General features: G+C 34.1%; 1 protein-coding gene and 1 long non-coding RNA gene across 4 annotated transcripts in view; one reads left to right on the forward strand and one right to left on the reverse strand.

Annotated features, from left to right (window-relative positions):
- The window catches only part of LOC126751723 (uncharacterized), a 43,570-nt gene that overhangs the window by 3,487 nt on the left and 13,958 nt on the right, over positions 1 to 26,125 (forward strand). The gene's annotated exons all lie outside the window — the stretch shown is intronic.
- LOC126751714 (serine/threonine-protein phosphatase 2B catalytic subunit 1) lies at positions 1,849 to 22,315 on the reverse strand. 3 transcript variants are annotated; one of them, XM_050462198.1, is made up of 14 exons: positions 22,150 to 22,315; positions 20,251 to 20,550; positions 13,189 to 13,517; positions 12,745 to 12,856; positions 12,530 to 12,675; positions 9,955 to 10,094; positions 9,310 to 9,387; positions 9,078 to 9,171; positions 8,774 to 8,899; positions 8,588 to 8,669; positions 5,788 to 5,865; positions 2,834 to 2,921; positions 2,631 to 2,728; positions 1,849 to 2,552 (listed from the first exon to the last, which is right to left on the reverse strand). In XM_050462198.1, the coding sequence occupies exons 2-14, from the start codon at positions 20,387 to 20,389 to the stop codon at positions 2,287 to 2,289; spliced, it is 1,776 nt and encodes a 591-aa protein (XP_050318155.1). In that variant the 5' UTR covers positions 20,390 to 20,550; positions 22,150 to 22,315; the 3' UTR covers positions 1,849 to 2,286. The 3 variants fall into 3 exon arrangements, with proteins under 3 accessions (XP_050318155.1, XP_050318156.1, XP_050318157.1); XM_050462199.1 differs by lacking the exon at positions 22,150 to 22,315 and adding an exon at positions 21,856 to 21,935; XM_050462200.1 differs by lacking the exon at positions 5,788 to 5,865.

Below are 26,125 nucleotides of genomic sequence, written 5' to 3' on the forward strand. Positions count from 1 at the left end.
GAGCTGCAGAGCTGAATAGAGAAGGTGCAATCTTTTACAAGAGTGTACAGCTGCTGACGTATGCCGATGATATCGACAACCGAAGCAAATGGGTCTGGTAGTGAGCGAGGGCAAGAGGAAATATCTCCTGTCATCAAATGAACAGTCGTCGCACTTGCGAGTTGACTCCCACGTCACTGTTGACAGTCATAGCTTTGAAGTCGTAGATAATTTCGTCTATCTTGGAACCAGCATTAACACCAATAACAATGTCAGCCTCGAGATCCAACGCAGAATAGCTCTTGCCAACAGGTGCTACTTCGGACTGAGTAGGCAATTGAGAAGTAAAGTCCTCTCTCGGCGAACAAAGACCAAACTCTACATCCTGTCATATGGTACAGAGGCATGGACGATGAAAAAATCTGATGAGTCGGCGTTACGAGTTTTCGAGAGAAGGAGTTTTGCGGAAGTTTTATGGTAATTTGTGCCTTAGCAGCAGCGAATATCACAGTCGATGGAACGATAAGTTATGTGAGATATATGACAACATTGACATAATTCAGCGAATTATGAGACAGCTTCTACGCTGGCTAGTTCATGTCGCCCGCATGGAGGGAAACACTCCAGCTCTGAAAGTATTTGACGTAGTACCCGCCGTTAGAAGTAGAGGAAGACCTCCACTCCGTTGGAAAGTCCAGGTGGTGAAGGACCTGGCTACACTTGGAATTTCTAATTGGCTCTAACCGTGTAAGCGGTGTCTACGCCAATAAAGATGAAGAAGTGAAAGTAGGTTTACATTGAGATTATTTAAAATTCAGTTTAGAAATAGTATTAAAAAGATCTATATCATGATTTTGATCGGTTAGTTTGTATGGCAAGGAGTACAGAAATTCAGACTGATATCTAAAAAATGTTATTATGTACATATATTAACGGACAGACTAGCGCGGCTAAATCGTCTCCGCTCGTAATAACTGCTAGCAACGATATTTTAATGTCGCTAACAGCCTGCGACCACACACGATTTTTGCACGTGAGAGATATATGTGCATATATCGTCTACTTATTATCATACATAAGGCGCATGTTACTGTTAACTGTACTGTACATTTTAATCTAAGGCAATATACGGTTAAAAACACCGCCTATAAAAGAATTAAGCAAGTTTGCCAACATTTATGCTATTTACATATGTTTTCGGGACTTAAGAGTAATTAAACCTTTAAGTATTATTTGCGCTTTTTAGGACTCTATTCATTTGATGTTGTAGTTCAAATTAAGCAATCCAATCCATTTTATTTGAGATTTTCAAATTAATTTTTATTGCTAACTGCAGACATGACAAATATTTAAACTTGTTTAATGTGCCTTTTATCTGGAAGACGAGTGAATTACGCACGCGGGAAATCTTGTATATCAACTCCTGAGTGGTTGTTGTTGCTTTCTTAGTTATGGTTAATGCTAGTTATGTTGTTGCTGTTAAAAGTTAAAAAATAAAGAATTATGCCAGACTTAAATATTGACGAACCTGGTTGAAGATAAACAAAAAACATTACGGCAAAAAATTCAGAGAATTCCAAAAAAAGAAAATATCCGCAAAAATTGAAAGCGTTGAGCGCACAACTAATACTTGTTGAATAGTTAGTTCGCTTCCCAAATGCATATACTGTTCACAACGCACGACAAATATCACAGTACAACAGCTAATCTGGGGGTGAGAAATTCCAAGTCAGGGTGGTGGTTCTAGGTCAGTATAGTAAAACTTCAAAGGGTTTTAAAGGTCATAAAACAAAACTGACACATACGAACGCCAAACCCTTTGAGGGTTTTACTATACTGACCTAGTACCATTACCCTGACTTGGAATTTATCACCCCCCAGACAATAATCCCAAAAATGTTCCACAGTGTGTTAAACTCTCAAGTGTGTTTTGGATTAATCCGTAACACTTTGTTTGTTGTTCTAAAAAAAAAACAGAAAATCTTTGATTTTTATTTTCTAAGTATATTTTAACCTCAAAATCAATAAGAATTATTTCTTTATAACAAATGAGTGTAACAACTAACAAAGTATACTCTGTCAAGCATCTCATGCAGCATAAATTATTTTAGCGCTAACTGTAAAAGATTTCTTATTTTAGCAAAATAACAAAAGTGTAAATTTTTTCTAAGCAAAATTAACTAAAATTGATGTTATTCAAATATTTTATGTAAAAGTCGAATGCAGAAATAAATAAGAATGAGCATTTAATATTTAAGGCGTATAGAAAACTAAATGATAGTTAGAAAACCTATAAACTACAGTCTATTAAAATTTGCTAGCCGTTGAGCTGGTGGAGCGCACCGTCGCCGGTTTCACAACCTTCTTGCCGAGGTTAATGTCGGCACTTTTATTGCTCGTGCCATTATTATTACTACTATTGTGAATAGTTGTATCGCTGTTGTTGTTGTTAGTATTGTTGCCACCGCCCACCATTAATGGACGCCGGGGAGGCATACGCTCATTAACCGCATCCAGTCCCTTGGCCTCGGCAAACGAAGTGATTTGCTGTGTGGCACCCAAGGTTTGTATCGCTGAAATTTAAAACAAAAACAAAAAAAAACATTAGTTAGTCTTAATACACCGACAAATATTACAAGTTAAACGCTCACCGTTACGCAGTGAATCCTTGCCGCCAGAAAGCGCACCCACCGGCAAAGCGCCAGTCGGCGTAAGACCCTTCAGCGCCAGTACCGACTCCGATTCCTCTCTATTTCAGTGAGATAAAGTAAAAACAAATATTAATTAGCGTGTAAATGTGAATGCATGTTTTCAATTGCTGTTCTTTGATAAACACTGCACGCAAGTCACTCACCTCAACACCGAGAAGACACGAGACATTTTGCCAATAGCTCTGATCTTGTTTCGTATGATCTCTTTGCGCAGCGCCGACACGCCAGAAACTGTGAAAGAACAAAGAAACAGTCGAAATAATCATTATTTAGCGTTAATTGATTGAATTTCAATTTAAGCCAAGCACTTTGAAAGAGATAACGTAGCTTTGCAAATATTTCGGAATGTTGGCGAATTTGTACAAGCAGACATGTGTAAAGACAGGTGCATATAAATAAATGTATGTATATTGTATGTATGTATATTCAGAGAGTATAAGCCAAGTTTGAAATGCTTTTTGTGTCTTGCTATTTGCACACGTGTGCTGAAACCAGCTGTACAAGCCCTATTTACTGGAATTGTTGAACTTTACTAACATTTTCCGGCGTCAATTAAATAAATGTATACTCGTATATACTAATTAAGCGAAATTTGAGAAAAAGTGTATTCTTGGTAAGCAATATTTTTTTAGAAAGAAGTATAGTTCTTGGAAACTTTTCATAATGATAATTACTATCAGCAAAATTTTTATCAATTTGTTGGAAATTATTTTAATAATAGTTAGTAATTCTCCGAAGAGGAAATAAAAATTGTGTTAACTGATCTATGCCAAATGTCACATCAAAATGATCATTCGTGTTTAGTATACGTCTGTCTTTCTGAAGCACATAAAAGGCATTCGGCGATTTTTACGATGAGTGAAATTATTCAACAAAGAAGTTCCTTTAAATTTTGTGTGCGGAATCAAATTTCTGGTGCTGACACGTTCAGAATGGAAAAGATCTTCAGTGATCATTGTTTGTCGCGAGCAAGTGTTTCTGATTGGTACAAATTATTCAAAGAGGGTCGAGAACGCGTTGGTGACGAACCACGACTAGAACGGCCAACAACATCAACTGATGATCAACACGTCAATAAAATAAAGGAATTGTTACTTGAGAATCGACGATTAACACACAAAGATCTTACTGGCATTGTTAAAATATCAAAAGGATCAGTAAAAACCATTTTAAAAGATCATTTGGGCCTGAGAAAAGTGAAAGCGACTGAAAGATTGGTTCAAAATTCACAAATTTTTTTCGAAAAACAGCGTCGCATTAACGTCTGTGAAACAATACTTTCCGATTATCAGGTTGTCATGAAATGTATTATTACTGACGATGAGTCTTGGATCAGACGATCAATCGGCCGAATATCGTTTCATAGATGAGTCGAAGCCGAAAAAACCACATCAACGTAGGTCAATGACCGGCCAATCTGTCAACAAGGAATACTATTTCAGTCTTATGCGGCATTTGGGCGAAGCTATTCGTAAATATAGCTTTGTTGATACATATACATATATTAAAACTAAAGAGCATATTTAAATTATGGCACGAGAATCGACGAATCGAAAATGTTTAGAAAAACTATTAGATTGAGCGACAACGTTTTGATATTTCTTTTAAATAAATTTCAAAATCGAGATTCGAGAGAATTCCAGAAGAAGATTTCAAAAAATTCCAACCTCATAAAGCATGAAAAAAGGTTTATTACTTTGTTTGAACAAAGCTTTAATACTATTCATAAATACAAATGATTACATGAAAGGACTTGATTCAGACTTAAATTTGCGAAGGAGCATATGAGTTAGACCGATTACTGATACGATGTGACTTTTTCTGATACAATTTTAGACGGACCTGATGGGTTCAGTTATTACTGGCATAATCTGCACGAAAATAATCCCCCTAGAATGAGCCATAATTTCGCGGGTGGATCTGTGATGGTATGGCATGGGTTTTCCTACCATGGAAAGCTCAAACTATGTTTTATTACGACGAAAATGGATTCGGAAAATATATTGAGAGGTTGGTTGTTGTACTCAATGAGTATTTGAAGGATAACGTCGAAATTACGTTTACCTTTCAGCAGGACAAATCCAGCATCCACGTTTTCAAGAAGGCAAAAGAATTGTTTGCTTCGCGCTCTATACCGTGGCTAGGATGGCCAGCTAGAAGTCCGGATTTAAGCCCCATTGAAAATGTTTTTGGCATAATTGCAAGTGCTGTAATGCAAATAGGCGGCAGCTCTAAGCCGCGCAGGAGCTAAAAACAGCAAATTTGCAGGTGTGGCTAGATCTGAGCAGAGGTATACAGCAAAAATTAATTGACTCGTTCCCAGCCTGAGTTTTCCAAGTAATTAATAAGAAGGGAGGTGCAACTTCATATTAAGAGAGTAAAATTTGCTAAACTTTTGTGGAAACCTCTTAATTATATAATTTTTTGTAATGCGGCTAAGTAAAGTTCGCGCATAGTAAGTTATATTTGCAACTTTTTAACTATTTTGTTTCTGTAATACATTTGAAATGTAAAAATATTTTCTATTTTTTCTTTGCCCAATAAATATGTATGTAAGTATTGGAAATATTCTAAATTCAGTTTATTTTGACAATAACTCTTATGTTAAACCACCAAAAAGCATGTGCGGCTAACCAAAATTCACGCACTATATATACATACATATATAGCTTAGTACATTATATATAAATGGGTCCAATTAAAAAAAGTTTACCGGGTTATGAGTATATACTCATTTGAGGCCATCTTGAGTATTGTTGCTGTTCTGTGATTATGTATGCAAATAATTTAAGGCAGAGCAATGTCCTATATATTGAATCCGTAACTAATAAAAAGCTCAGTTTGATGCTAACTAAAATAGCACTACGCACTAGACAAGATTAGCGAAACTACTTCTTACATTCATACATCTACGACACTAAAAACATATAACAGATATTTAAAGCAGCAACAATTTTGTATTTCTACAGCCCAAGCGCACTATAAACTACTTGAGGCATTTTTTCAAGCAATAAACTAGACAAATATCTACATTTTAGACGCTACGAGGCATATTTATTGCTTTTGCGAACAGAAAAGCGCGATTCGGGGGGCTTACCTGGTTTCGCCGCCGCTGGTGGCGTTGCATTGTTCGTGTTCGTGTTCATTGGTAAAAGAACGATTTTCTTGCGCAGCTCTTTGATTTCATAGATTTTTTTGTATATGTATATGTAGAAAAAACAAAATAGATACGCATGCACACCACAAATATACAAGTATATAGTATAATTATAAGATAATGAGAAATCATTAAAAATAAAGAGATTCATATTAGAAAATTAGCGTGTTTCGTTTTTTAACTTTTATTCTGACAGTACATTGTTGTTGTACAATTTGTAAATAAATGCATAATTTCTACAAAGTTTTACTTAGTTAGCTACAACTACAAATGCATTGTTTGCCCACAACATAGATTTCTACGCGCAGAGATATTCAACTCACTATATCTTGGATAGAACAAACTTGAGTTGCCAGAGGGTTTGCGTTTGATTTATCACCGTGGAAGTATGCGATTGTGTGTATAGGCACATAACATATTAAAATAAATAAATATTATAAAGTTATTACGAAGATTATTTAATATATACTGCTATAAGGCACTCGCATGAAGTGGGGATTTTAAGCACGCTTTTATATTTTATGGCATGTCAACCATTCTTCGCAACAGATCACATTGTCACATTAGGTTTAAAGTAATTTTATGAAGATATATTGTATTGTGTCTATGACTACCATATACAAGGTGCGTTCTAAAGTAAACAGTACTTTAAAATAAAAAAATAGAACAAATGGTTTTTCGGCAAAATCAATTTATTTTATTCAAAAGAGCCTCCTTCTGCTCCAATACAGCTTTTTACACGGTCCAAAAGCATGTCGAACGAGTGTTTTAGCTCGTTGGCCGCCAGTATGCCGGTACAAGCCTTTTGAATGGCCTCTACGTCTGCATTGGTAAATGCTTTTTTCCGAAAAGGAGGAAGTCGCACGGTGCCATATCAGGTGAATACGGGGAGTGGTTAATGGTTAAAATGTGATTTTTGGTCAAATAATCGTCCTTAGGTGTTGGATTCTGAGCAATTTTGGTCGTCAGTCAATTTGTGCGGCACAAACCGTGCACACACCTTTCGTAAGCCCAAATGTTCGGCCAAAATGCGATAAATCGATGTTTTCGAGATGTTCAGTTTCATTTCCATGAATTTCAATGATGATTTCCGGTAATCACGGATATTGATTGGCCCACAAGTTGATCGTCATTTATGTCCTCATGACCACTTTGAAAACGTTGAAACTACTCGTGCGCTCTGCTACGGGATAGGCAATCAAAATTTAATGTTGACTCTTTGTTCGAAGTTCATTTTCGCACCGATAACACAATCATGCTGACACTTAAAACGCAATAACTTTCCAATCAATGAAATGTCATGAAGTCCTCACTGGACAATCGTTAAAAATAGCAGATTCTAACGTACTAATCGACATATAGATGGCGCCACCAGGGGGCGCTAGATTCAAAAAGTCCTGTTTACTTTGGAACGCACCTTGTATTAGAGCGGTTCTTTTATTTCAAAATTAGAACGCTTATTTAAGAAAACCATGCACAATTGCATCATTGAAAGTATTGCCTCAAATGGAACTTTATTTCTCGAGGATGACCGGGATCTCTTGGAGAATGAAGCCATGTGTAGAAATTCAGTCAAGTGAGGAATATTCTCTGTGCCCCATTCACTTGGAAGTGGTCAAAAACGATACTTTTACGTATGGATCAAGCAGCTCACGACTTCTGATTGAGGCGAGCTAAAGAAAGAAGGCTAAACATCCCTCACTAGGGTTGTGCGCTGAGCTTGAGATCCGCCACGTAAAAACATCTCCTATGTAGAAACAGCTTCTGACGAGAGACCTCCTCTTCGGGGGTTTCGGAATATTGGAAAAATGAAATAATAATCGCACAACCAGACCCAATATAGAGTTATAGACCCAATAAAAATAGAAGTTATATAAGATTATCAATGCCCAATTTATAACGCATGAGATCATTATCTGAACATGAGAAATATCCTTACATCAGCAAAGTATATGAAAACTAAGAGATATTCCCGAAATCGAAATGTGTAGGTCTTTCTGGGAAAAAGTTGTCAAATATCGGACATTTAAATATGTTCAATATTTTAATTTTTATCCATTACAAACTCAAAAAGTTGAAAAACACTTCTAGTTTTAATATATCATATATTAATACTACATTGTATAAAAAGTCGGAATTGGGCCATTTTTATTTTTACTTCGAAAATGTAATGAGAATCTTTGGTTTCATAATTAAAAGTGGTCGACATCAAGCAATTGGCCAGCTAGTTAAATGGCGTGTTTGTAGGACTTGATGAATGAGTAGGAATGACCTAGATGTAAGTATGACTATACTCTGAAACTAGAAAAGAGTTTGAAGCTTTTAAGTAAGTTCGTCCTGGTCAGGAATGTTGGTCCTAATTCTAGCAATGAACTCATTTAGTAATCACCAAACACAGAATCGACATCTATGGAACCCTTTATACCTAAGTATTAACATATAATTCAAAAAGTTCAGGAATAGCTTTCTAAATGTGCCAGGAAATAAATCATAATTACATAATACTAATGTATAGCAAGCGTGCTTAAAATACCCATTCAATAATTACTTGTTAAACACTATACGAAGTTATATTTACCACAATATCTACGAAGTATTCATTACAACAAAGGAAAACATTTTCAAGAATTTCAAAACACTCATTTTCTATCCACCCTTTTCAATGGTTTCAACTTTTGTGTTCGGCCTCTCAAGTTTCTCAATCGATTTAAAAAATCTATGATTTTTAATGTTTTTTTACCTTCTTCCAATGCATCGTCCGGGCCGGACACCAGTTCATCATCCGAACAAATATTGAGAATATTCATCAGCATCTCGGTGACCTACGAAAAAACATATTTTTCTAAAATTGCCTCAAATGCTAGAATTGAATGCAATTTTCGCTCGCAAATGCATTAAATATTTCTAATTACGGGCACTTAATTACCTTCTCACCCACAAACGGCAATGACCACGTGAATACATCCATGAAATTTGGCAGCCAATATGGATGTGGCGAACAATTAAACTGTCGGATATTCATAACGTTGTTCTCATACTTGAGTACAGCTGCCTTTTGTCAAGTGACATTTATGTTTTGCGGTGGTTGAAGCAGCGCCAAAATAAACCAAGAGCATAACAAAATATTAAATGCAATAAATGCCATCAAATCGGGTAATGAGCACAGAGAGCACACAAATTTATGATCACAAAAATGGCATCAAAATGTGAGCATAATGTGAGGCAAATACCTTGTTGTTGTAGACGTCCAAATAATTGGGCGCTGAGAAGATGGTGATCAGCGAAGGAAACCCGGTCGCCTGATTTTTGCGGTACATGCGGTAGCTGGTGTGAGCAAAAGGGTGTAAAATTGAAAAATAAAAAAAACATATTACCAGTTTATTAATATTCATTTTAAATCTGCAGTTTTAATTTGATTTTTGATTTCATAAACATTTCAAAATTGTTTGTAAACTCACTCACCCTGCATCTTGCGCCTCATGGGCACGTACTATTGATAGCAAATTATTTTTTTGCAGAAATTCACAGCAAGCACCATAACTAAAAATATAATGAAAATGTAAAAAAAAAAATCAAAATCAAATTCAAATCCGTGTAGTATATCAAAATCTTTATATATCGGCTACATATTGTGTGATCTTCTCCATATATGTACCTTCATTGTCAGTATTGATGTTTTCGTACAAGTTTTGTTCCGACTCCGAAACTCTAAGGGGTTTTATTAGGAACTTTTTCTTGACAGAAATATTTTTCCATGTTTACGATTTCCTTGAGCAGCGAAAAATGTTGGAAATCACTTTTATGAATTGAGCTCCGATCCTACGTACTTCTAACCATTATTCTGTATGAGTACTAACATCGATAATATTTACTCTTTACATAGTCTTATCGCAAAAAAATTAGCAAGATAATTGCATTCACCCGACATTTTATTTATAAAATCTTGTCTTCCTAACGGCAATTATTATCACAATGCATCTGGGAGTAGTTTTGTCAAAATTATGAAAGTAAAGTGTAAGCTCCTTTATCAACCTTACTAACTGACTTTCTTCCGTTACTAAGAACGGTATCACATATATTTATTGTGTGTTATGTATTTAAACTCACCTGAAAAAGTAGGAACATCCTCGCACTGAATTATGAGAAAAGAAGTCACTGTTTTTTTCATTGCCAAAATCTTCCAGTGGATCAGACCAAAGCAGATCACACATTGGTCCAAAAGCAGGTGGTTCCCTAAATCTGTTCAACTGAAGAAAATATATGTATTAACCTTGATATTGATACGAATGTTTAATTATTAATATGAAGTAGTCTAATAAACATTTAAAAGATCGTATTACTTAGTTTCACGAAGACAGTTTTTCTTCATTACGTGCTAAAAATGAGTTTTTTAGGACAAAATATGGCAAAATATGGTTATTTCATATGACCTTTATTATCCGACATAATCTAAGTCAAATATGGTATTCAAGCCTAAGTAAGACCTTGCAAAGTTTTTATACAGTCCTTCATTTTCGTTTCTTTTCTGCTTGCAAATTATTCATTTTGCAACGAAAAGTCAAACCCAGTACATAAATAAGTATAGTGAAACCTCTATATTATTTTTGATACGATGACGATATTTTTGGAGAACAGCCTCATTTCCTCATTTACACGGGTGGCTCTGAAGAGACTAATTTCTTGGATTTCGTAACACTCGCTGAATACTTAATGTCGATTTATATGGTTGGTAATGAATACTCCTCAAAGCTATAACTCCATTGCATACAAGTGAACAAAAATCTGTCACATACATACTTACTGATCCGCCTCAGAAATTTAATGAGGTGACTTCTATATTTTTGGAGGAAAAATATTAGATTGCTTTAAATGCAATCACTTTACTTAAGAACTTGGAAGTTACTGTGGATCTCTTAATGCTGTTCTGCTCATCCAAACTGATTTTTTTGTGAAATGAACACGAGTGTGTCTTAGCAACCTATATGAGGATTTTTATACTCTTGCAACACGTTGCTAGAGAGTATAATAGTTTTGTTCATCTAACGGTTGTACGTATCACCTAAAACTAATCGAGATAGATACAGGTTTATCTACATATATATAAATGATCAGAATGATAAGAATTGTTGAAATTCGGGGACTGTCTGTCTGTCCGTGCAAGCTGTAACATGAGTAAAAATTTATATATCTTGATGAAACTAGGTATGAGCGTTCCTTGACAAAAAGTACGAGTTCGTAGATGAGCGTAATCGGATCACTGCCACGCCTGCAAAATGCCATTAACCAAAACCTGTAAAGTGCCATAACTAAAATAAATTAACCATACCACGTTAAATCAATAACTAAATACGACAGAGAGAGATTTACCTTCGAGATGGTATGAAAAGGCTTTTCGAGAGCCGAGGAAAAAATTGAACGAGCCGAGAAAAAATTGATTGAACGCCCATTTTGGGAGAAAAGACCCGCCCTACCGATTTCAACCGAGTTGGATATGTGACATTTTATTGACATTTCTATGTAACAGTGTGAATATCAGTGAAATCGGAGCGCAACCACGCTTACTTCCGATATAGAGCAATTTTAGGTTCCATCTAATTCTTTCACTTTCCTGTGTACAAATCAAGAAGCAATTAATATAATAATAATATAAGTAATGCCTTTGTAGTATATATTTTATAAAAGGAATAAAACCTGTTCAATCCCTTAGATACCGAATATGTAGACCCCTGAGCCTTTAGTTGCCTTTTTACCTAAAAACTCGGTCAATGTGTGAGATATATAAATGAAATTCTGAGAAAATCCTTTCCTTATAGTAGTATGTCTGTGAGCTTCAAATGGGTAGAATCGGATTAATACTTCCCTTATACCCATATACCTAATATAAAGATTTTCGAACTTCCAGGTAACGTTATACCACATTTATCGACCAATATACGATTTAACTCAATAAAATAGAGAGTGTGTTTTTCTTATAACGGCTTTGTGCAGAATGAATAAAATCGGGTGAAAACTCGCCATAGACCCCATATAATTAACACGGTATGTACCTGAAATTATACCCTCTTTGCAAGTTGCAAGAGTATAAAATGTTTGGTTATACTCGAACTTAGCCCTTCCTTACTATATTATCAACAATTGCCTTTAAATCAAAAATACGTTTTTAAGATTCTATAAAAGTTAAGTTTGTTCGAATTATTTATAAAAGTCGTGACGCTACCGAATGCCGGTAATTAAGTTTGATATAAAAGCAATAACTGGGTACTAAAAACAAATTTACATGTAAACATCACTATGTACATATATGTATGTAGTAGATATATTAAGTCAAATATTGTGAATTTACGAAGTAAATTATTGCTCGACGCGTGGTGCGATTTTATTGTTATTATAAACATTCATAAAACTACTTAAAATTTTCGTAATTAAAAAGACAGCTTATTTATTATATGAATATGCATATAATATGCATAACCGCAACATACATATGTATATACAAATGGTCTTAAGTTTTGTGGAGAAGGCAGATGATTTTTCATGACTGCTTGCCAAACAAATAAATATTAAAACGAATTATCTTGTATTTGCTTATTAAAAAAATACACATACTTCCACATGCACATACAGACAAACATATGGCAACATAATAAAATGAAATAGTGCAAAATTCTTTTAGGCGACATACCTTTTTTATATCATCTAGAGTGAAAATTTCTGGCGATAGTCCACCATGAATGCAAAGGAACTGTTGATTTAGCAGCGCCGCCAATGGCAGACAGTCGAACGCGTCCATGCAGGCCTCATAAACATCTTCCGAATATTTAATTTTGCCTTTAATATATAACAGCAGAGATTAGTAAATAACAACAAATTATATTGTGACATAAATATTGTCCGTACATTCTTGCTTAAATGTGAAATATTCTGTAAGGTGACGGCACTCATGATTGCCGCGCAGCAAAAACAGTGTCGTCGGATAGCATATCTTCAAGGCCCATAAGTAAAGCACACACTGTAGAGATAGATGGTGGGAAGAGTTTATAGAGGACATATGCGAAAACTCGTTAAAATTAGTTGCGAAAACAAACATTTTCGAACATAAAATGTATTTAATTGAATAATTAATTGAAGATGCATATAACAATGTTCAAGGTTTATTCAAATTATGACGTTTTTTATTAAAAAAAAAACATTTTTGGAATATATCTCGAAAATCAGAGCAGAGGTATCAGCTGAGAAGTCAGCTTTTTATGGTTCTCCTTTATTGAAAGTACAAAATAAATTTCTTTATTTCAAATAAACCTTGTGAGCACATACCATTATTCAGCGTACTATTGTACCAACCTCAATGCTGAAATAACCCCGATCGACATAATCGCCGAGAAAGAGATACCTCGTCGAAGCTGGTGGACCGCCGACTTCGAATAATTTGACGAGATCAAAGAACTGACCGTGTATGTCTCCGCACACCGTTACCGGCGCTTCTACATCAATCATATTTTTCTCAGCCCGCAATAGGGCCGCGCCCTCATTGATAATGCGCAGCGCAGGAGCCTCCTCCATACGTCCTTCTTGCAAGAAATACGCACGCATAGCATCGAAATTCGGCTTCCCCGTTTTGGCATCGTACACCTCGTCCATGGTGAGTTTGTGGGCGGGCGGAAGAGGCACATCTGGAAGGTAATCAAATAAACGAATAAAATGATGCGATTTTTTATATAAATCATTATGTAATATATAAGTATGTTTGATTATATACAAAAAAGTACAAACATATAAAATAATAAAAATTTAAATAAAAGTTATTAAATGAAGAAATTATAGATCTGTATGTACTAGGAAATTTTCCAAACATCTCAGTAATCGCATAAATACATACATACTTCAATTCTTACTGAGAAACAGAAATCCATGTAAACAATTTCATTTAATTACTACTAATAGTAACTATGCCTTAATGACATGATTAGATGCTTTAACAACGCTTTTTACAATGCTTTAATAGCAAGCACGTGCTTAAAGCTATCAATGCGATTATATCTCATATAGTTCGTAGACGCTACAAATAGTAATAGTATAGTAGTGAGAATTTCAAGTTTAATGAAACACTTATAATTTGCATAATAAATAATATTAATGGTAAAGGGAACAGTTTCACACGAAGCAATTTGTATCTCGGTAGAAGCTAAACACGATGAATGTGTTAAAAAGCAGTCGATGGTTCGTCTGATTGCAATTAATCATAGTAAAGAACTTTTAGAGAACAAACTTCGGCTACAAAAGTATCAACCGATATACCTACAGTGCCAACTGATTGAACACATGGATGATATGACGACTTTCTCAAACGAGATAATAGCATTTCATCAAGTTTAAAAAAATCAAGGCTTTTAATACAAATCGTTATTATTACCATAGCCTCCTGAGCCAATACCAACATGCCGATGTTTAAACAAATTTCCACACACTTATTGAAGCCTGGTCTGAAATGGCCTTTCGTTCTTTCAGCTCATTTTTGTAGCGCCATTCACATTAATGAAGCTTTTGATGAATGTAGAGTCCTTAGTGACGTTGCCTGGCATTCCTTTGTGGCCTCTAATCGTCAGGTCTTTTCATACGTCTCTAACATTAAGACGTTTTATACCCAAAACACTTATAAAAACATTTTGAGTCGATCCATAAAAGATGTTGAAAGATAGCTTTCACTACCTTCACTGAATTCTTCGTGTAACTCAAATACTTCTGTTTGTGTTAAAAGTAGACTAACCAAAACATGATTCCGTAGACATGATTCCGTTGGCAACGTAAAATTTCAAACAAACTCCTTGTTCAATTCCATAGTAAAACTCGCCTGATAAACTTTTAGTATCGTAAATAAACGCCTGCCAAACACATACGAATTGGCATATGGAAATAAAAAAATTAACACTATAGGCATTTTTTGAACGAGATGTACGAGTTTAAAAAAAAAATGTAACACTATAGGAGCTGCTCGAATCCAATTTGTACTATTGAAATCTCAGCTTATAATTAGTTTGTAGTCTAATACTTTTGAATACGCTTTTATTTATCATCAACTTTGAGTAAATCCTAATTTTATTTCGAAAGATTTATTTTGCATAAATTTGATTCAATTTAATATCTGTTTGGAAGTTACGTATACCACACGTATTACCTTATTGCGAAGCATTGAATTTACCATTCCTTGCAAAAGGTATATGTACTTGTATGTCAATAAATGAAAATGTGTTGTGAGGATATTCCAACAACGCAAGCCAGATATAAGAAAAATTTATTCAATATACATTGTGACAAAAAAGCACCCGAAAGATGTAATAAAAATCACCGGGTAAATGATATTTAAAAAAAATGTACTTTGCTAAGTGGGTAGGACTGTCCTTGATTCTATGCCAAATATGAGCGCGGTCTGTCAACCAGTTTGTTTACAGCAGCTGCTTAGTACACCTCAGTAGTACGCTGTGATTTTTACAATGGATAAAAATATCGAACAAAGAATTTATCTTAAATTTTGTGTTTTTAACCGAATTGCGAATGTTGGAAACGACTTCTTCTTCTATTTCACTGACGTAGAAACCGCCTACGCTTACATTATAGCCGAATTAACAACAGCGCGCCAGTCGTTTATTTTCTTAGCAATTTAGCGCTGATTCGAGATACTAAGTGCAGCCAGGTCCTTCTCCACTTGATCTCTCCAACGGAGTGGGGGTATTTCACTTCCTCTGCGTTGAATACTCTCAGATCTGGAATGTTTTCATCCTTACGGACAACATGACCAAATTAGCGTATCAACTGTCTTTTAATTCGCTGAACTATGTCAATGTCGTCGTATATCTCGTACAGCTCATCGTTCCAGCGAATGCGATATTCACCGTCGCCAATGACGATAAAAAAAAAATCGAGACGAGATAAACAAAAATCGCTGAAAGAGCTAAGGACTATCCCTAAAAGTGCTCTTCAAAACTGTTTCGAGAACTGGAAACATCGTTGACATCAGTGTATTAAATCTAGTAAAGATTATTTTGAAGGCAACAAAATAAATATTGATGAATAAAAAAATATCTTTCGTTTTATTTACAATTTCACAATGTAGGCTTTCAAAGTACTGCGAGTGTTTTTCCCGCGGAACTATTTATATTATTATTATTTATTTATTGACAAATTTAAGTATACAACAGTGAGGTCGACAAATGATTGGTTAATTTTCTTATCTGCTATTTATATTAAATAAATTTGAAAGTATAGAATTTTCTTGAGTAGTGTTTAATGTAATTTGCTTAATGAGCGGAATTAAGTTTAAAAGACTTTGCTACGTAAATGATTCACGGCACTTAAGTTTCCTACATAAATATCGCTGGTAATCTCTAAATTTGTTCCTGCGTAAAAAGATAAGTCAATATCATTAACTGTTTGTACGATGTTATGTTCGAATGACATAGTTCGAATAAAATTTTTTGAAAAAGTGCAATATTGTAGAATTTTTGCGTAATCAAAAAAATTTTAAATATAATAAATCTATACTTGATATTGACGCATAAGAATTAGTTAGTAGCCGACCTATTTCACAGGGGTTTCTTTCTTTCTATATGACTATATGTGACCTGGTCTACGGAAAGGGGGCTTATGTGTCAAAAAATCAATTTTCACTTTTTAGTTGATTCGGATTCGGTTTATTTTTAACAGCTGTTTCCCAGAAAGCAAGTTTTCGCACGTTAGCTCCCTTTTCGTAGAACAGGTCACATATACTGATATCCACCGATATGTATTAAGGCCTATATGTTCTTACAAGTGAGCAAAGACATTCCCAGCATATCAAGAATACGAGACATAATTTGCTTAAAAATCATCAACCACTTGTCATTCCGACGTGACAGTTTTGTCATTTCAAGAAAAATGGTGTGCATCCGGCTAACACTTTCTAGATACCCATCATACTAATGAACTGTCATATAAGAAACGCCAAATGCTCCCCCTGTGTTTGGGGGAAAAATAAACAAATTTGCAAATATCTAAGTGTACAGATGTGTGTAAGCTAATTCAAAGCGATGTTATTAGTTAGTTACATGCGGAAAATCATGTAAAAATTCGCATTCATTTGACCGTCAAGTATGTGTGCACACGTTCTGTGCGCCAAAAATATTTAATGCCTCCTTGCAAACGATTTAATTGCCAGAATTGATGCTAAATACCAAGAGTGAGAATGTTAAAAGTCGACAAAGCGGAAAACTATAGCTTGTACAACACGCTCGCATACGAAAATATTTTTCGCCTTTAATTTTTAATTTTTACAAACATATTGCGTTGAATATTTTTCTTTTTTTGCATTTTTTTGCATTTTTGCTTTTGTTTTTTAATTTAGCCGGCGGCATTAGCATTAATATTAACCGTAAACAATGAAATTGTGCCAAACAAAAGTTCAAATACAATACTTAATAATAGCAAAACAAGTAAACCAGCAGAATATGTTACACCTTTGTTGTTATTTTCATTCTGCTATTTTTGCACAATGGTTACTCGCATGAGCACACGCGTACATTCACACAAATATACGAATACGTACATATATATGTACCAGTATATTGACTATTTGGATATGCTGCTGTTATTGTTATTGTCTGCTGTCACTGATTGTTTGCAATTTGTTTTTGTTGTCTACTGGTACTCGTGTGCAAGTGCCAAGATTCATTCAAGAAAACGCCGGAGCTTATAGCCCCCCGCGATCTCATGTGGTGCGTTTACGTCGGCGACCTACCCCTGTGCATCCCTGCTCCCATTAATAATAAGTTTTGTGTACATACAAACTTGCACATATGTACATATACACAATGGAAACATAGATATTAATCAATCACAGCGGTTCGTTAATTTTATGTGTTTAATACTCAGTTCCATTGCACTTGCTTCATAGATACTAAACATAGCAAACACACACACACATATGTTAACAGCGTGGAATTCCATTTTTTAATACTTTATTCAATTTGATGTGAGATTACGCTTAATTTTATCCCCAGCTACAATCCTTGAATAGAATATCTGAACATATAATATTTTTGAAGCAAAAAATAGCAATAATGAAATTTATTGATAATCGACAAGAAATTGATTTCTAACATCTACGGCAATGAATATTTAATAGCACTTACATATGTAAAACAAATGATCAAACTTGACCCGCGCAAGCCGAATCGATAAAAATCTTGTCCTTTTTGATGAAATGTGATCTCCATTTTTCAATTAGTGTATCAGAACGCGAAAAGTTGGCATCAAAGAGATATGTAGAAAAGGATCTCAACATATCTTATGGATAGACTACACACATTTTGGTAAATTTTTTGGGTATAAAATCTTGTAATGTCAGACTCGTACCAAAAAACCTGAATATTGGCAAAAACGACGTTAAGTAGAGATCGCAAAAGAGATGCTTGACAAAGTACCTGTGAACCGTACATTCATCAAACGCATAATTTCTTCTGAACAGCCGTGGGTTTATGAACATGGTGTTTGAAACTGTTCAAGAATCTAATGAATGGAGGTCCAAAAATGAGCCGAAACCGAAAAAAAAAATTCGTTAAGGGCATCGAAGCTCATCCCAGCCGAGACTTATAACAAGTGTGTGGCACATTGTATTAATTATTGACATACTCTATGAGCTAATAATTCTTTCCTCGTTGCGTATACGCAGCGTCTTCTTTTCAAATATTTTTGTTTGCAGTGCACATTTTTACCAGTTTTGCGAACAAAAAATATTTGAATATAATCAAGAGAGATGCTTTAAGTTAGTCTTGAAAATTGTATGGGAATTAATTCACATTTTTCCGGCTCTTGTGAGGTCATGTTGGGTGTACGAAACTCTGGAGTATCGCTCCTAAATAGAATTGTTCAGGACGAATGTAACAGAAATAAACCATTTGTAGTTTTTTCTCGTATTTTTATGTACGTATTTTCATGTTGGTCAGGTAAAGAATTTTAGTTTCACAACTTTGAGCGTGCGATACAAAATTAATCTAACAAACATGTGTCAGTGTGTATTTCGTAGTGAGTTCAGATATAGAGGGGGCGAAAGCCTAAGCCCATACCCTTCGACCAAAAAAAATTATCGCGATACCTCACACACACTGCACATAGAATGTTTTGAAATGCAATGTTACGTATACGCAACGGCGGAAGAAACTGAGTTAATCAGTACTCAGAAACGAAGAAGAAAAACGAAATCAGAACAATGAAGCAGATTACTTAAAAAATTATAAAATAACAAAGAAAAGAGCTAGCTTAAACTGGGATGTCAAGCGTAAAAAAATTCTCAAATGTCGCCATGTCCATACAATTTATAAAGCGTAACTTCAAACTAGCTGAAGATAGAAATGAGTATAACAAGGCTTAAAGGCTGAGAAAATTGAAATAGTCTCATGTTTGTCGAAATATTTAATTCACTAAACCGATTAAAATAAAGAAAATCATGCAAATTAGTAAAAATTAAAACTGGGCTACTTCGAATGCTTGTCTTACTAGTACAAAAACTGCAAATAATAAAAAGTAACGATATTAATTACACTGGCCTACACTCATTTTGGTGCCTAAGATTTTATACCTGATTTTGGATGTATTTTGTGAGTTGATACGAGAAAACAAGTCACATTTTCCATATCAGCTCTTGTTCATAAGAAAGAAGAAAAAAACCATCTAGTAGCGGGAATGTGGTTCATCCTACCTACTATACCGACTACTGATGCGCACAGAGCTGCATCAAACCAAAAAATTTTTTTGTAGGCCAGTGTTATATATGTACAGGTGATTTTAACACTGTCACAAAAATGTTTACTTCTAAAAATATGATTGAAAGTGTTTGCATTCAATTTCCGATAAAAAAAGGAATAAAGTGATCCAAAACACCCATAATTTTTAGAACTAATAAATGTTTCAAGAAGGCCCTTTTCCATTCGATGCATTCCAACGACTGTCGATATCTGAAACAGACCCTAGTTTTTATCCAGCCAAAAGCTATCAACACGACAGCAGTATCTAAAAGTACATTACGGCAATAACCGAAGAAATAGGACCAGAAGTAGGGAAAATTGTGTTAATAGATGCTTGCATTGTCATTAAGAAAGTCGCTGAGGACATAAGCATCACTATTGTTCAAAATTTTTGCTCATTTTGAAACATAAAAGTCATAAATTTTAACAAAAACAAAATTTAAACAAACACACTGTGTCGTTTTCCTGTCGCTGAATACTGAAGAGTAGTTCTGCTTCGGAACAAACTTTGTATAACGTCGGTGCATATATTACTAAAAGTTCTAAGCTATACTTTTAACTTTTTTTATAACAATAGTAACAAAAAATAAAGAAATTTGCAATTTTTGCAAAAAAAATATTCTACACCCACCGTCAACGATGCGTTCCCTTGTCTTTGTGTATTTGCTTTCTGGAGCAGGTGGCTGTTGCTTTTGTTGTGATTTTTCTGTTGCCGCCTTAGTCGCTGTGACCGCGCTCTTTTTCTTTATAGAATTTCTTGGCGATGACATATTTTTATTTTCAAATTTTGTTTTTGTATACTATGCTCCACGACGGAGATTTATTTACTTTTTTGTGTTTTTTTTTTCTTTTTGGCAATTAAATTTTGTTAAATTTTTTTCGCTTGGTATTTTTCTTAAAATTTTCGATTCAGTTTTTGTGTTGGCGTTTTCTAAAATATGAATGTGATATTTTTTTTGTTATTATTATTGTTTTCAATATTTTTATTCATATGTTTTTTTGTATTATTTTTTTAATATTTTTTTAGCATTTACTTTTTAGTATTTTTTTGCATATTTTATTGATTTATTTAACACTTTTGACATAAGAACAGTAGCACATACAAATGCACAGTTATTTATTTATTTATTTCATATTTCTTAAATATTAGTGATTTTTTATTTTTTTCTTTTATTTTTTTAATCTTCTTTCTAATTTTTATTTCTCTTTCTTATTTTTAGTTTTTTATTCTTATTTTATTTATTTAGTTTTTTTTAGTTTTTGTTTTTCAAAATAAAATCTTTGCTTGTGTTAAATTTAGCATTTGCACACCGTATTTATAAAATTAGACATGGTATATATATATATTTGTACATATATATATACATATGTATGGTATGTATGTACAAGAGAAGGAATATGCGACACGTCCGAGTAAAAGGAGGACACCGTTAACGCAACACGCTAATTCTGTGTCCCATCATGTGCAACCTTTGTGTGGCACATACACCATACACTTCTCTATACTACATACATTCGTATGTATATATGTATAATATACATATGTATGTGAGTATGTATGCGAGTGCTTAAGCTAATTAATTCACTAACGACTTTAGCGCGCATATATTTCAGTTTAATTGAAATTTTTCAACACCACCAACACAAAGGACGCTACGCACACCGACGCATACCTACACACAAAGTATTATCACATCTAACGGTAATAAATGCAATTTAGTATGGCCTTAACCGAATTGCAATTGACGAATTTCAAATCACTTGTGTAAAATAAACGAAGAGATTTTGGCAAGTGCAAGTCGTATAAACACCCCTACCCTTATATATACATACAGACACTCGTAAATATATATTTTCATAGGCTTTCTTGCGCATAATTTAATTTATGCCCATACAAATGTAAGTGTATTGTAAATAAACGAGAAAAAAATGTCGACACATGCATACATTTGGACATAAATTCACTGCACAGTGTTGTTGTATTCTTGCTTTTTGATTTGAACTTGAACTGCTCGCCTTCAAAATTTACAACGCGTTGCCAAGTTTTCACTCACATTAAAAAAATAAGCAATTTTATAAATAACTGAGCAAATTTTCTGCTTGGAGTAAAATTAAACGGTGTTGATGTTGTTGTTATTTAACTGTGATTTTTTGGAAAATCGTTTGTCCACTAGTTATTTACATTCATTATTATTTTCTTCTTCAAACTTGATTTACCAGCACTTTATGCGCTTACCTTTTTTATAGATTTTTAGCAACTTTCAATAATATATTTTTTGAAATATGTTTTTCAATATTTTTGATTTTTTTTTTATTATTTTTTAAATTTTGATTTTTTAATATTTTTGATTAATTTTTTGAAATTTATTTTTTTTTATAAATTTTTGAAATATATTATTATTAATTTTTTTTTAATTTTTTTATTAATTTTTTAAATACTTTTTTTTAATAATTTTTTGAAGAATTTTTTTTAGTATTTTTTAGTATGAAAACTTGAGTTTTTCTACAAGAACTGAATTTATTAATTAACACAAAAGTAAACCGTTAGCAGACATCACTTTTTCACTTTTTGCTCAAAACTCTTCAATACGTTTTAGCGCGCCCGCCACTCGATCTCAGTGTTTAGTGGCTGCCTGTTTCGAAATACGAATTTACGAAATTTTATGCGTATTCCACTTTTCGCGATCGAGCATCGCACATCGACAGATGCTCGGATTTTCATGAAAGCAAAACGCTGAGCATCTAATATCGCCCTTGACTATGTGAAATAATGATTTTTGTAAATAAAATACATTGAAACATTCGATTTTTCTCACCATACAAAATCGCATATATAGCTCTCGCTGTGTTCGCTCTCACGCTCGTTCGGTTAGACCGAAATCTGTACGTCTACGTGGGTAGAAATGTTTGCATAAATAGTATACCTTGGGTGGGTGTGATCGTTTGTTTGATGAAATTCGTTTTAATTTAATGACGTCGCATAGTGGTCCAGTCTCCAGGTTAAATAAACATTTTACCATGTCTGCAATTGCTTTGGTTGATTAATGGACAGCGTATGTACTCACATCGTTTATTTTACTATTATGATTCATTGTAACAAAAAAAAGTGCAGTCAGCCTTAAAATCGATGTGATTTTCCAGTGAAGTCCAGTGAATACTGTGCCACAAGACTTCTTAAAAATATATTTAAAATACCCACGTTCATCTGCCTTTACGAATGTGTAAGTTGACAAAGGTCAAGACAACAGCTGGACACCGCTAGATTGACCGACCACACACATTTTTCTCCCATAACAGTAACCACTTCTATTGAAAGCTACAAAGGTAGGAATAAATTTTATATGCCGAACATGCAAACCTGCGAACATCTCCCTACATTTTTCCAGTAAAAACACCTACGAACGTACGGAATTTTAAGAAAGACATTTTTCAGCTCCAGCAAGATTTTTAAAGCAGGAATTGTCAAATATTACATCGAAAAGAGTGAATGCCCGAATCTTCAAATGATCACTCAGAGTCTACTTCTTCCATAATTTCAGATTTTGTGGTATCTGTAATCACGTCCATGAGCATTATATATCCAAGATATATAAAAACAGAAACGATCTTGGACTAAAACTTGCCCGGACTTGAAACGAAAGCGCCCACACCTAAGCCACATACTGATTGTGCTCCAAGAAAAAAAATAAAAAAGTACTAAGAAAAATTTAGCATATAAACATATAGGTATATATGTATATAATGTAGTCTGACATCCGATGGCTGTGGGTGATCGCATTGACGGCCAGAAGTTGGTTGGACGCTAAATTATTTTTTATTAGCCTCCTATATAATATCATGGACATTCCCAAAGTAAAATAAATAAAAATACAAACAAGACAAAAAAAAACCTAAAAAACTATAATTTTTCTTCCATATGTATTTATGTATACATATGTATATAGTATGTATCTTAGTATTTGTTATTAATGAAATTTAAAACATTAAAAGGAAATTTCATGGCTTTCAAAATATACAAGCTTTAATATAGACCATGGTATATAATTTTTGAAAACAAAAAAAATCATATTAGGAAGAAACCCATCGGAAACGAAAGATAAAATAACAAACATTTGAGGAAAACCATTTTACGAGCAAGCTGAGGTCGGGAAAAGGAAGGAGAGGGGCTATAGCCGAGTTAAGAACAGCGCGCCAGTCGTTTCTTCTTTTCGCAATGTGACGCCAATTGGAGATTCCAAGCGAAGCCAGGTCCTTCTCTACCTGTTCTTTCCAACGGAGTGGAGGTCTTCCTCTTCCTCTGCTTTCCTCGGCGGGTACGGCGACTTATGGAGTTTGGCTTTTGTTCGTCGCAAAAAATTGCTCTCTCAATTGTCTACTCAGATCGAAGTAGCACCTTTTGGCAAGAGTTATTCTGCGTTGGATTCGAGGCTGACGTTGTTGTTGATGTTAATGCTTGTTCCAAGATAACCGAAATTATCTACGACTTCGCAGTTATGACAGTCAACAGTGATTACGATTATGGGTTAGAATAGTTTATCTCGATGTTCGGCGAATCTACCAGTCCTATCGAAAAAATTAGATGGTAATATTGTAACAACAATTTTTATATACAGACTTTTTCACATTGCCTTAAAATCTATGGGAAAATTTAAAGAAACAAGTTTTTTGTTTTTAATTTTTTTTTCTTTCCATCTTACCAATGGGTTTTATTCAACCATAAATTTCTTTTCTTCTTATTATTTTCAAAGATTTCTGCACTAATCTTAATAAGTAATATGTATGCTAAACTAGAGAGGGTTCATTTACAGGGAGCAAAAAAAAAAAACGGAAAAATCGCGTATGCGGAAAATGTTCTATGGATCATTCTTTGCGATTTTTAAGGCGAAGTTTTTTAGTGATTCTAAATTTTTTCGTCAGTTTTTGAGCTATCTGAATGAAACTTAATACGTAAGTGCATTTTGACATTCTATTGATCATTTGTCGGAATTGGTCAGAGAGGGCAACTATAACACATATCTCCCATATAATAGATTTTTCAAATTTTTGAAACTTCGCCTTAACAATCACTTGCTCGAAACCGGTTTCAGACCCGTAGTTCCTTCGGCTTCTTCAGAATGTTTCGTAGAATATTTCCCGCAGATAGGATTTTATAGAAAAAAATCGACCCGCTCTAATGTATAAATTTAAACATATGTGTCTGTATGTAGATATTTGTAAACAAGACCATGGATCTACATAGTCTCATGCCAAAATTCAACATTGATTTGATATCAAAATCACACAAAATCGACACTCATTCACCTATTTTTTAGTCAAATCAATTATAATCGTTTTTTTATGGGTGAGTTAGGAAAGAAAGCTGAACTAAATTAAAATCACTAAAACTCTTACTTGTTTCTTACAGAATCGTTATTATTAAACAGAACACGGCGTGCTGCTACGTTCAGTTCATTTTCCACCACATTATTGCTATAATCTGCAATTTAGAACAGGTGCTGAATCATATCCGAATAAACACGAACAGAAAAGCAAAAGTCCCATGCTCCGGAGTAGTGGAAGTGCCCACAGCACAGTGAAATACACTATCCTACCACAAAAATTGTCTGCTGCAGCTCTGTCTAAAATTTAGACGCCTTCGTATATTATATGTAATATATACTCATATTCATAACTCAAAATATATGCGAAATGTGTGCGAGTACAGCTATATGTACATATGTGGCATATTCATGTATCGGACATTTGTGTTGAAAGGTGAAATGTTTTGTCTTTGACGATAAAATAATAATATGTGACAATGTCACTGCCTCGACTTATTTTTAATAACAACAAATAAATATACAAAAAAAATATATTTTTTCGAGTAGGTGAAATTGTCAGAAATACACTTTGGCAGCCAATAAGCCATAATAAACAATATTGAAGTTGATAGTTGAGCGATTTACTTCGCTTAGATCGTTTATCTTCATTTTATTATTATCTGTATTAAACTAGAAATCTTAAACCAAGCGAAACCGGCTGCAAAAATAAATTATTTTCAATATTGAAAGCTGCTCGTCATTAAACCGCGTTTTACTTCTAAGGTAACTAAAATTTTGAGATTATTCTGAATAAAAAAGCAGTTTTCCCATCAGCACTTTCAAAAAAAGAAAAAGCGTTAACTTCGGCTGCACCGAAGCTAATATACCCTTCACAGGTGCATTTCTTTTAGTAACTATGTGTTCAGTTTATATGAAAGCTATATGCTATAGTAATCCGATGTGAACAATTTTTTCGGAGATTACGTTATTATCTTAAGCAGTAATCCATGTCAAATTTCGTGAAGATACCACGTCAAATGCGTAAGTTTTCCATACAAGCCCTTGATTCCAATCGTTCGGTTTGTATGGCAGCTGTATGCTATGGTAAGCCGATCTGAACAATTTCTTCGGAGATTACATTGTTGCTTTAGAAAATAATTTATACCAAATTTCGTGAATATATCTTGTCAAATGCAAAAGTTTTCC

The sequence above is a fragment of the Bactrocera neohumeralis genome, chromosome 2, assembly GCF_024586455.1.
Source record: "Bactrocera neohumeralis isolate Rockhampton chromosome 2, APGP_CSIRO_Bneo_wtdbg2-racon-allhic-juicebox.fasta_v2, whole genome shotgun sequence".
In the NCBI taxonomy this organism is placed as follows: domain Eukaryota; kingdom Metazoa; phylum Arthropoda; class Insecta; order Diptera; family Tephritidae; genus Bactrocera; species Bactrocera neohumeralis.